This window comes from Heloderma suspectum, chromosome 2 (genome assembly GCF_057233095.1).
Source record: "Heloderma suspectum isolate Gila_16-S chromosome 2, 16-S_ref, whole genome shotgun sequence".
NCBI classification, from domain to species: domain Eukaryota; kingdom Metazoa; phylum Chordata; class Lepidosauria; order Squamata; family Helodermatidae; genus Heloderma; species Heloderma suspectum.
In genome coordinates, this window is record NC_139459.1 from 224,992,144 (window position 1) to 225,005,174 (window position 13,031).

General features: G+C 44.9%; 1 protein-coding gene across 8 annotated transcripts in view; it reads right to left on the minus strand.

Moving 5' to 3' along the window:
- The window catches only part of OGFOD3 (2-oxoglutarate and iron dependent oxygenase domain containing 3), a 60,312-nt gene that overhangs the window by 26,503 nt on the left and 20,778 nt on the right, over positions 1–13,031 (minus strand). For 5 of the 8 annotated variants that reach the window (XM_084838266.1, XM_084838265.1, XM_084838270.1 and 2 more), the window contains exon 7: positions 4,872–5,025. In XM_084838266.1, the coding sequence (XP_084694392.1) occupies positions 4,872–5,025 (154 nt within the window). The remainder of the gene's footprint in view (positions 1–4,871; positions 5,026–13,031) is intronic. The other 3 variants (XM_084838271.1, XM_084838268.1, XM_084838267.1) reach the window with 1 other exon arrangement.

Here is a 13,031-nt window from a genome sequence, read left to right on the forward strand (position 1 = left end):
GTGGACAAGGTGGTTTCATCTGTAAAGCTGACCACCTGCTTACTTGATCCTTGCCCATCTTGGCTCATTATGAGAGATTGGGTGAGGGGATCAGGGCGGTGGTGAACGCCTCCCTTGAGGAGGGAGTGATGCCATCAGCCCTCAAGGAGGCAGTGATAAGACCGCTCTTAAAGAAGTCCTCCTTGGATCCCCAAGTTTTGAACAACTTTTGCCCAGTCTCAAATCTGCCATTTTGGGGCAATATCATTGAGCAGGCGGTGGCGATGCAGTTGAAGGCACACTTGGAAGAAGCCGATTATCTAGATCCATTTCAATCGGGCTTCAGGCCTGGGCATGGGACAGAAACAGCCTTGGTCACTTTGGTGGATGATATGAGGAGGGCTTTGGATAGGGGTGAATGCTCCTTCCTTGTTCTCCTCGACCTCTCAGCGGCTTTTGATACCGTTGACCAAAGTATCCTCCTGGACCGCCTGGAGAGGATGGGTGTTGGAGACATTGTATTAAGGTGGTTCTGGTCCTTCCTCTCTGGCAGGCACCAGAGGGTGGCACTGGGAGAGGAGGTGTCAGACCCGTGGCCGCTCACTTGTGGGGTGCCACAGGGTTCCATCCTCTCCCCGATGCTATTTAACATCTATGTGAAGCTGCTGGGGGCTATCATCAGGAGGTTTGGGGTGCGGTGTCATCAATATGCGAATGACACGCAGCTCTACCTCTCGTTCAAAGCTTCACCAGGGTTGGCCGCAGAATCCCTGCCTAAATGTCTGAAGACGGTGAGTGGCTGGATGGGGAGGAATAAGCTGAAGCTGAACTCTGACAAGACCGAGGTACTTTTGGTGGGAGACAACAGTAGGTTGGGGGATGTTGACCTGGTGTTGAATGGGGCACGGCTACCCTTGAAAGACCAGGTCCGCAGCCTGGGGGTCATTTTAGACTCCTAGCTGTCCATGGAGGCTCAGGTGTCAGCTGTGAGCTCAACAGCATTGTATCAACTCCATCTGATACGGCGGCTGCACTCCTACCTTCCCGACCATCTGCTCCCATCGGTAGTACATGCCCTGGTCTCCTCTCGTTTAGACTACTGTAATGCGCTCTACGTGGGGTTACCCTTGAAGACAGTTCGGAAGCTGCAGCTGGTACAGAACACGGCGGCTCGCCTGATTAAAGGCAGCTGCCGGCATGATCACATCACTCCGGTGCTGAAGGAGTTGCACTGGCTACCAGTTGTTTTCCAGGCCAAATTCAAGGTGTTGGTTTTGACCTTTAAAACCCTATATGGTTCCGGCCCAGCCTATCTTAAGGAGCGCCTCCAGCAACACCAGACAGGCCGCTTAACAAGATCAGCCTCGGATGGCCTTCTCCCTGTCCCATCAGCCAGGACAGCTAGGCTGGTGAGGACGAGGGAGAGGGCCTTCCCTGCAGTGGCCCCCACTCTGTGGAACTCCCTCCCTAGGGAACTCCACCATGCCCCCTCTTTAATGAGCTTCCGCCACGCACTGAAAACTTGGTTATTCAGGCAGGCATTTGGGATGGGTTAGGGTATTTTTAAATAACATTTAATGTGTAATTTTACTGTTTTAAATTGTACTGTTGTACATCGCCCAGAGTGGCCGGGTGACCAGCCAGATGAGCGATTAAGAAAATTTAATAAATAAATAAAATAAATAACAGGGTCATGCTCCCCCCAGTCCCTCTCCTGGCAAAGGTCATCCCACAAGGTGACCAAAGCAGCTTCTGTTCCAAAACCAGTTCTGAAGCCTGATAGAAATGGATCTAGATAAACCATTTCATTCAAGAAACAGATTTTAACTCTCTAACCTAATTTGTCAGAAAAAGATGCTTGTTGGGATATGAAGTATGCTGTAAACTAACCTTGCAGTGGAATGGAAAAGAAAATATAAGCAAGCAGGCATTAAGGACCAAACTAGATATGATACCATACAGGAAACTAGCAACTGCATGAATGGGTGTTAGGTTTTTTTAGCAAGAAATAGCAGGTGTGAAGGCCCATATCTGTACTGGGCCTTTGACAGGAAGATTCGGGGAGCTTTAGCCAGGTGCCCCCCGCTGCAGTCCTGATCCAGATTAGGGGCCTCACGCTTGCTATTTGCATCAGTAGGAAAGCACATTTTTTTCTTTCCACTGCCAGTAGCAGGAGCAAAGGGAGAGGCAAACCTGTTTGGGACTGCAGTGATGGGCAAAGGGTTAAATCCCACAATCTGGATCCCACACCCACTTTTTACTTAAAACACTCATGTAATTAACGTTCACACAATTAATATTGCATCTAATTTGGACCAAGGCCTCTATCCTATCCTAAAGTGATCAAGTAAGAGGTACAGATCTGGGTGACATGACACACTGGGCTTCCTGTGGTTTGTGTAACCCCCCAATGAGCAATGCTGAGTGCCATTTTGAATATGCAACCCCCGACTGGGGCCAACAGGGGGTTGCTGTGTCATTCAAACCTACCCACTATGGGTTATTTGAAGGTTAAACAACCCTCGCATAACCCTACTACAAACTGTGGGTTATGTGAGGGTTGTTTAGCTCTCAAAAAATCCACAGTAGTCAACTTCGGAAGACACAGCAACCCCCAGCCATGGACCGCATACTCAAAATGGCACCTGGCACATGCCACAGCTCACTGGGGGTTAAAGAAGCCCTGGGGAGCCTGGTGTGTTGTGAGAACTGGACCATAATAAATAGCGCATACCAACATCATCAAATGAAAACTTTAAGAACCACTGAAAATAACAGGTAAGAACACCTGGATTTGTAACCAATAGCTGCTCTTTTAACACGTGACCTACACCACATGTCATCCCATTTTCTGCAAACAACTTCAAGCATCTGGAGTATTGATACCACTTCTCATTAGTGTATCTTGCAGCCAGCTGGGTTGACAAGATTTTGCAATGTAAAGTCACAACATCACGTCAAAATATCTATATGTTCAAGAATCAAAATGCTGAAAGTCCCAAGACAAGCTTTTAAAATGATGAGATTTGCAAAAATAAACCTGGACTTCTTTTCAGTCACCTTCTAGTACCTGCACAGTTAGAAACATCATACAACTTATAAGCTCTTTCTACAATTATAGAGAGCTAGAAGCATTAAGATGGAATGGGGGAAAGGCTGTAATTCTAAACAGAGAACATCACAATTAAGGACCACTGAAGCCAAAAGCCCAACTTAATCACAACTAATTTAAATCCCATTAATTTCAATGCGATTAAACACTGATTAACTTTCTCCACTTAAGGGACCCAATCCTGGAATCAGTCTCACAAACTCAGAAAGACATACTGCTGAGGAAATATGCTTAGGTTTGCACTATAAGAATCTTGGGACTGTAGTAATTAGTATGGAAAAGGACCATTGCCACAGTTGTGATGGCAAGTTCAACACAGGACATTGGGCATGATTAGACTCTTGTGAAAGTTGTGATCATGGTTATTGTTTTAAACATTTCACTCTGATTCCAAAAATCTAGGTTTGCCTATTGTTTGTATTAAAAACAAAATCCACCCAATCAGCAAACTCTACCCAACCAGCATTACAACATTTATATTCAATAGCTAACAATTTTCCTATGCAATGACTGACAAAGCCAGATGAAAAGGAAGGTTTAAGTATGCTATGTTTTGCGTTGCCAAATTGCCATCAAACAGAAGTCTGTGAAGGGTACACAAAAGAAATAAGATCCTCAGCTAAAATTAAGTGAGGTATCATTTGAAAGCTAACTAGAGGAGGCTTTCCACAAATCAACATTTGCTTTTGGAATTACTTTACCACATTATTTTTTGGAGCAAAAGACAGACAACTTGCAAAACACAGGAAAGAAAGTGGGAGAGGCATTTTCGGTCTAACATTCCAACAGATGAGGGAAAGTGTCACAATAACAGTCAGTGGCTATATTATTAAAAAACTGAAAAACAAATAGATACTACAGTCTCTAAAATGCTGCAGATAGGATTGCTCATTGCAATAATTGTACTAAAAGGCTATCTTGATGTTGCATCCTGGCTATTTTCACAATACATGGGTAATACAAAAGAAAAACGAAATCCAGGAGAATGAAAAAAAACAGCATTTTAATACAATATTTTAACTTTTGAAAGGATTCAACACAGCTAGAAGTTTTATTTTCAGAAAGCCACTTACATAGAATTGTGAAATACAAACCCAACAAAATCAGTCACAGATGCAAAACTTTATAAACACCAGCATTATTCAAGCAAGGGGTGACATTTTAGGAATACTAGATCAGGATGCATTTTACTTAAAACAAACCTAGCTATAAACATTTCTTGCAGATGCAGTGCCTTTTCCTGGAAGTACATTTATGTCATACTTACATAATTACACAGTAGCTTAGTTATTGGCTTATCTTTCGGTTTTTGCTTTGGACTTTTTGCTTGCTTGTTTTTACGACAGCCACAGATTCCCAACTATGGTAAGCCTTAGCTGCTTCTGTTACGCAACTTTTGCAGGACCTACCTTAACAAGGCATTGTGCAGGAATGTAAAAAGATGGGGGTCTATCCAAAAACTTACTGTCTAATAACAGTTATTATAATAAATGTAACAGCTGTATATAATAAAGCTTTCTCAGGGTAGGGATTTAGCAGAGACGTCCTGCTAAATTCATCCTGTTTAACACTTGGGAGCAGTTTGCTGCTGAATTTTGGCGACAAAGTGCTGGTTTTTCTCCCAGTGCCCCACAGACTGTGCAGCATCCTGCAGAACATGGCTCGTGAGATGCATGTGTGTCCTGGAATGAAAATGGCCCCTGGACGTCTTGCCTACCCCTGCTATAACTGAAGACCAGCCATTAAGAGGGAAAAAGATGTTTTTCAGCATTCCACTTACCTTGTCGATATGTGGGTGCCAGTATTCATCATGGGTTGTCTTGGCTTCTGAGTTGTTTATTCTGGAGAAGAAGGTTGGCTTTGTCAAATACATGGAGGAGGAGCTGATACCAAAAGCAAGAGCTATTTTTTGTTGAATTCTCTGCCTCACATCACTGAAAAGGAGAAGGCAGCATCTTAACAGAATTGGACACTGTACAATGACACCAATTTAAACGCTCTCCTTTTATAATAAGTTAGAATTTGCACAGGGCATTGAAACCAATTCACATGCATTGAGCCTGTTCACAGGCCATGCTAACCCATGGTGGGTGACTAGCCACCCAGGGTGGGCTGTCTGGCTAAGCACCTATCCTCGGTAGCTAGTGCACCCATCACACCATCAGGCAAACAACCCACTGTGAGTGGGTTGTTTGCCCGATTGTCCCCCTCCCTCTGCCTCAATCCTCCAGCCCACATCCTAGGGGATCTAGCAGCAGACCCATCTTGTGTGCTGCTAAGTCCCCCTTCCCGATCACGATTGGGGTCAGATCCCCTTAAAATAATTTTCCCAGTCACATTTTTGTGCAAAAATGGGACCGTGGAACATTTCCCGCACTTCCCTGTAATTGAGGAATGCGAACAAATGGGGACTCTTTTTATTTTGCCTTCAAAAATAAAGGCAGGAAACTGAAGGATACCAGCTTGCCCCTCCTTGCACCCCTTGCCTGTTGCTCAAACATAAGGGGTGCAGGCGGGGACAGCTGGTAACCAGCCCTGCAATCACTGCCTCTGCTTTGCTGCTGTCAGCTGTCACAAAAGCCAGGCAGAGACAGCGATCCCTATGGGGAGGTGGAAAAACACCCAGTTTCTACTGAAGAGGGATACTTGGCATGGGGAGGGGTGGGAGTGGGTGCCTGTACCCCCTCCCCATGCCCGGCACCCCCACTTCTTCAGAAGAAACGGGGCACTACAATTGTTTTTCATTTGATCAAGACCAAGAAATGAAAAGAATTATGGAAAGGAGTGGGGGCAAGGGGGGAGTAGACAGCCAAGTGTAGGACCCCTTGGGGTACTGGCCCGCCCCACGACCAAACGAGATCCCACAGGTAAGTGGGTGTTTAAGACCCTTATCCTTTCTCTTACCCCACAGAGGGGTGGAGTTGGGAGAAGGGTCTTAAACACCCATTTACCTATGGGATCCCCCTTCATACCATGGTAAGCCAGCACCCCAGGGGGTCCTACACTTGGGCATCCACCTCCCCTTCCTTCAACCCATAAAAAAACAGACTGTTCCCCAGTTCGGGGGAAGGATCCTTCCCACAGTTTGCCTTTTAAAACTAAAGCCGAGAGACAGATGCTTCCTCCGAACTGGGGGGACATTTTGGGGATGAGAAGGAGTAGTTGGGGGAGAGTAGATACCCAAACATCGGACCCCCCAGGGTGCTGGCCCACCCTGGCATGAATGGGGAACCCTCAGGTAAGTGAGTGTTTAAGACCCTTCTCCTTTCTCTGGGCTGGGAGAAAGATCTTAATCATTCACTTACCTGCATGTTTCCCATCCATGCCAGGGTGAGGAAACACATTAAGGGGGTTCCCTACTTGGGAACCTAACCCCCCCTCCCCCCTTCCATATATTTTGTAATTTCTTCATTCCAATCTTGCACAAGATCGGAACAAGGAAAATAAAGAACAGTCTTTAATGGCGCCCTGTGCTGAAAATGGGGGGGGGGAGAAATCCATGCCCCCCCCCAGGACTGTTGGGGCAACACAGTCCTTGGTGGCAGGGTGTGCATTTCACCTCTCACCCCCAATTTTTGGCATAGGCCACCTTTAGATTACAATCCAATCCAATGGGCACCTTTAAATCTTGGGTTTTTTTAATTTCCTCGTTCCGATCTTGCATAAGATCAGAAGAAATTTTTAAAAATGGATAGGAGGGGGGTGGGAAGGTTAGGTGCCCAAGCAGGGGACCCTCTTTGTGTGCTTCCCCACTCTGGCATGAATGGGAAATGTGCAGGGAGGTGGGTGATTGAGATGCTGCTCCTTTCCCCCAGCCTGGACAAAGGAGAAGGGTCTTAAATACCCACTTACCTGTGGCTTCCCCATTCATGCCAGGGTGGGCCAGCGCTTTAGGAGGGCCCTACGGTTGGGCATCCCCTCCCCAACTCATCCTTCCCCCTCAAAAAAGCCATTTCCCCCCAGTTCAGGGGAAGGATCCTTCTCTTGGCTTGAGTTTTAAAAGGCAAGCTGCAAGAAGGATGCTTCCCGCGAACTGTGAAACAACCCCTGGGCTGGGAGATCCCACTTACCTGTGGGATGCCGTGGTGGGCCATGACCCCCAGAGGGGCAGTGGGCCACGACCCTGGGGGGACACACTTTGTTATCTATTCCCCCCTTTCCATTTTTTTTCATTTTTCATTCCAATCTTGCGCAAGATCAGAACAAGGATTTTTTTTTTTAAAGTAGTACCTGAAAAAGTGGGGGTGCCAGGCACAGGGAGGAGGTGCGGGCACCACCTCACAGTGCCAGGCACCCCGCCTCTTCAGTAGAAACAGGGCAGTTTCCCACCTCCCCAATGGGATCACTGTCACTGCCTTGCCTTTCACAAGTGACAGGTGACAGCAGCAGAGGCAGTGACTGCAGGGCTGGATACTGGCTCTCCCTGCCTGCAGCCCTACATGGTTGGGCAACATGCGGGGGTGCAAAGAGGGGAAAGCCAGTATCTTTCAGTTTCCCACTGCTGCACACCTGTGTAGCAGCAGGAAACTGAAGACAAAACAAATTCAAAGAGCCCCATTTGCACACATTCTCCCATTTCGAGGAAGTGTGGGGAAATGTTTCCTGGTCCTGTTTTTGCGCAAAAACGGGACCGGGAAATTTTTTTTTTAAGGGACCTGACTCTGATGGGAGTTGGGAAGGAGGGGATCAGCAGGGGTGAAGGGAGTGGGTGACAGCCCCTCCAAAGTGTTATTTGGGCACCACTGGAGTGGATGTCACTGGCAAGGGGTATGGGAGCGGCTTGGCCATGATCACAAATGGCAATCGCAGCCCCGCTGGGCAAGAACAGCATGGGTTTCTGCTGCTCTTGCCAAGTGACTCGCAGCCCTTTACCCACAATGGGCTGGCAGATGACATGCCAACCCATCATGGGTTAAGTAACCTCTACTGCAGACTGTGGGTTCTCAGGGTGGGTTGTTTGGGAACAACACCACACCTTGGGAAGCACAGTCCAGGTTTGCAAGATACACTAACCAACCATGGTTTCTTCAGGAAAACAAACCATCATTGGTTAGCGTGTCGCGTGAACCCAGTCATTGTCTCAGGAACACTAAAAAACCACCTTTGCATACTGCAACTGACCAGTCTTAACTTAATGGACATGGTGAGCTGAGAGAACGCAGCTTGCATAAAGTCAACTAGTGAGTTCAATCAATGCAGAGGCAAGGTTTGAATCAAAGACTTCCTGGTTCAGTGCTCAGTCTCTTAACCATTATACTATACAGCCTATGCATTAACCTCTACTACTGTAGCTCCTTGTCTGAAGAACACTTTTTATTGATAAGCGTTTCCAACACAGTACCTCCTCATTGTTCATTTGGTCCATGTCTTCTCTTAGCCAACAATGGGATACCACATGTTTTTGTAAGGTTTATGACAGGATCTGAAATACCAGGGGTTGTTAGTTCAACTGAAGGAACTCGGCCTCCAACTGATATGTAGACAGGCAGTACCAGGGTATTTGAGCCGCATGTTAGAACACTGCGGGCCAACAGGAACTCCACTGACCATGTTCACTATTCCTATGATGATTACAGAAGCAAAGAGAGAGCCCCCAATTGCTCAAAGGGGTCCCATTTACTTTCATAATCCCATATAGCTCTTGGGGAATCATTGGAATATGTTGTTCCGAGCCATTGTGCCAAAGGATTGGAGCCATAAAGGGGCCACTGAGAAACAAGAGAGACATAGGGTTTGCAGAAGTACAACCTTTTATTAAAAACAACAGCTGTAAGGGGCCACCCTCCTCCCACAGCCCAATTAGGACTGAGCATGCTCAGTGGCCCCCAGCAGCCATGGAATGTTGAGTGTGTTGAAAAAAAATAATAGCAAATGGGGTGGGAGAAGGGGGAAGAGAAGGGAATTTATTTATTTTATTACATTTATAACCCGCCTTTTCTCCTCCTTAAGGAACCCACGGTGGTGTACATAATCCTCCTCCTCCTCCCCATTTTATCTTCACAACAACAACCCTGTGAGGTAGGTCGGGCTGAGAGTCTGTGACTGGCCCAAAGTCACCCAGTGAGCTTCATGGCCGAGTGGGGACTAGAACCTGGATCTCCCGACTCCCAGTCCAACACTCTAGCCACTACACCATGCTGGCTCTCAAGGGAATTTGCTTGCTTGAGCTCCTTATGTTTTATAATACAACAGAGGCTGGCATGGCTGGCTGGTACCCTGCACAGGAGCAATCCTGTTAGGTGGTAAGGATACACTGCAACATTTTGTTGCAGGCCACACTTGTTTATAATATTGCCTGTACAAGGTTTCTACACAAGGAGTCATCTTTCTTACACATGGATTATCCAGTTTGATTTTCTGTCACTGGTACCTATGGCTTATGTGGCAAGTGTAGTATAGGATGTATTTCCATACTTGGAAGTTTGTGTTAGAGAACACAGAACAAATAGATTTAAATTGGGCCGATAGAAGGGACTCCAATGCTGCCATTCAACTTGCAAAACAGCTTTCGATCTACCAAACACTTCCACTAATGGAAGGGAGAAGGCGATGTTCTCCGATTCTCCCCTTCTCACTGCAGCCCCCCCGCCACCACCACTTTCAGTGGTGTTCTGGAGAGTCCCCCAACCCCTCGGAAAAGAAGAATTGGGTGCAGGGGACTGTCGCATGAAGGAATCAGCAAACATTGCTTCACCTCCTCTTATGCTAGCGGAGGCATCTGCTGCATCAAAAACCGTTCCACTCACATTGAATTTTACCAATAGTGAAATTCTCAGAATTCTGGAAAGAGCTGCACAGTTGTACAACCAAAATGCCATAACCAACCATATTAAATTTTACCCCTAAGCATGCTTTTTGGCCAAATAAAATGTTCCTGCCCACCTGACAGTTATTCAATAGTACCAATGGAAGAACAAGTCTTACAGCATGGAAGGAAAAAGCAGCCGCTCTGCTATATCTGACTTGCATGTAAAAGTACAGAGCAGTCTCAGATAAGCTTCCCTTGTTCCTTCATACACTGGTGAATAACAGCAAGCATGGCCTTTAAAGATTCTAGTCTGGACCTGTTTGATTGTGGTCTCTTATATGGCCTAGCAGACAACATTTTCAAATGGGGGTGGTTAACTGAAGGCTCCAGAGGCAGAGAGAAGACATTCCCTGTGCCACCATGGCAGCTTGTAAACAGCATGGATTGTTGGCCTGCTCTCAGCTGCACTGCAGCATCACTAATAGAGGTGGCCAGAGAGTGGTGCTACAACTTCCAGCCCACCAGGCGTCAGATGACAAAGGGAGCCAATAGGGTCCTATAAAGCTGATAACTCTGGCCAGGCTTCTCTGCCTAAGCAGTTTGTCACCAAGGAGCAAATGGAGCTGCTGCTTTGGCTGTCTGCCTGTCCACCTGCTTTTTTTCATTTTTTTCCAAAAGAAATTACAAAACCACATTAATATTAATTCAGAGTCCCTCCCCAATCCCTCCCCCAGCTTGAACAGTTTCAATATTCTTTTTCTCCCTCCTTTATTTTTGGTTTCTATTCCAAGGTGATATATTAATTTGTCCTGTTTCATTCCTTTATTATCTTCTTCTTTTCATAACTCCCACAACTTTCTATAAGCTTCTACCAAGGTTATTCTGTTCAAATCTTTTTTCATAAAGTCTATATATTTAGCCAGTCCTTCTTGAAGGTGTCTCTTTTCTTTATTCCTCTGTGTACTCTTAACATCTGTGTCAACTTTTCATTTATTGCTATGTCCCAGATTTTCTTTTTCCACAAAGGTATTGTCAGCATCCACGCTGTCTTCCAATTACTTGCAATTAATTGGCTCGCAGCTGTCAACAGGAAGCCAATTAATGTTTTTTCTCTAATCTCTCTATTTTCTTTTACAAACACATTCAATAAAGCTAATTCTGGTGTTTTACAGATCTCTTGATCAGTAAGTCTTTCTATTTCTTGAAATATCTTATCCCAGAATTTTCTAACCCTCCTACATTCCCACCACATATGTATTTGAGTACCATTAATTTCACATCCTCTCCAACACAAAGGTGATGGATTCTTGTTCATTTTTGCTAACTTTACTGGTGTCAAATACCACTTCTGAACCAACGTTAGTCCACCTTTTATTCTGGTGGGTAATGCTTGAAAGGGAAATCTATCTAAAAAGGTTGTTTCCAATCTTCTTCCTCTATCTCTTCTTCAGTATCTCTTTCCCATATCTGCTTTATTGTTACATTCCCCCTTATCTCCTGCTTTATCAGAATTGTATATATTTGAGTAATTACACCCTTATCTCCTAATTAATAATTATCTACACGTTTCCCCATTCTGTTAAATCTCTTGTGCTTTGCCTTATTATCATTCTTATTTTTATACATTTACTGATTTGCATCCATACTAACCATGACATTCCCATACTTTGTACAACAACTATTCCATATTTCTTGTGTTAGAGGGTTCTGCTGTTCATAAACATTTCTCATTTGGGTCCATCTTATTTCTTTCAACTTATTTTTCCCCACTACTTTCCCTTTTATTTCAAACTCCAGGTGCGCCCAAGTCAGCATTAATGGGAAAAAAAAAACCTGGCATTCGCTTCTCTTTTCTGAAGTTCCACACTTTTAATAATCCTTTTACTGTACATGCATTTTCTTATTTGTTGTTTTATATACTTTTTAACATACAACATATTCTGCAATTCCTCTTCTTTTAACCCCATCGATCCCTTTTCTATTTCTATCCCATTTACCCTCGCCCCTTCTTTTATTATTGCTAACATATCCCTTAGTTGTGTGAAAGAAAAAATTATCTTCTCTTTATTTCCAAGCGTTCACTTGCATTTTTCAGCTGAACACAAGACAGACAGACATGTATGGAAGAGGATCCTCTTAATAAATAATAATTCTTAGACTATTTATACCTGGATACAGACAAAGACACATTTGGCAACACAAAGACACATATGCTCTACCACTGAGCTACGGCCCCTTCCTGCAAACAACCAGCGTGAGCAGACACAATAATTGCACTGATGGGTGTTGTTTTCTTGTGCTCTTCCTTTGCCGATACAATAACCAGGGGAGGGCTGGTGCAGATAGGATACTGGCTTTTTGTAAACACATTGGGAACTGGCCTCAGGAATTCATGCTTTCTCCTCACAGGTCCTTCTCTCCCAGTAGCAAATTGGCACCCACTCTCCTCAACACAATAGACCATGAGAAGCGTTGACTCTGCTCTAGCGAGGACAACCCCAGACTAAATTAAACAGTGCTAGCATATATTTAAGTCAAAAGGTTTTTCGAGTGGCACCCTGTAGATGCACGTAGTTGAACAGTCTCAGTATTTTGTCAGTGGACAGAAGAGTGCTAATAAAGGTAGGATAAGGAAGTGTGGATACCTTTGTACAACATGTACTGGTGAGCTCACATTTGGAATATGGCATCCAGTTTCAGCCACATACGTTGAAGAAGGACAAATTCAAGTTCATACATATGAAGATTAAAGGATTAATAGGCTGATTAAAGGAGTGAACAACTTGGGAGATTTAGAGAGCTTGACCTCTCTAGTTTGGAAAAAGGGAATCTGGATGCATGAGGACATTCTACAAATCTATAGGTAATAATATAAAAAGAGGGGCGATGTTAAAGGGAGCTATGGGTGCAAGAACATTACACTTTGGTTAGAAATTAGTAGAAAATGCTTAACTATTAGAGTTGTCTGCTTTTGGAAAATTCTCCCTGGAACAGTAGTGGGGTAAACAACTGGGTTCTAGACAGGGTTGAATAACTACAAGAAGGATATTGTACAATTGCTTTGCTGGACTTCTAAGTTAGAAGCAGGAAGAATGTCGATAGCAATCAACTATAGATCCTGACAGTTCAGCTTGGCCCTGCCTCTCCTCTTCCTCCAAGCAAGGGATTGACAACTCCTTCAATAAATCTGCC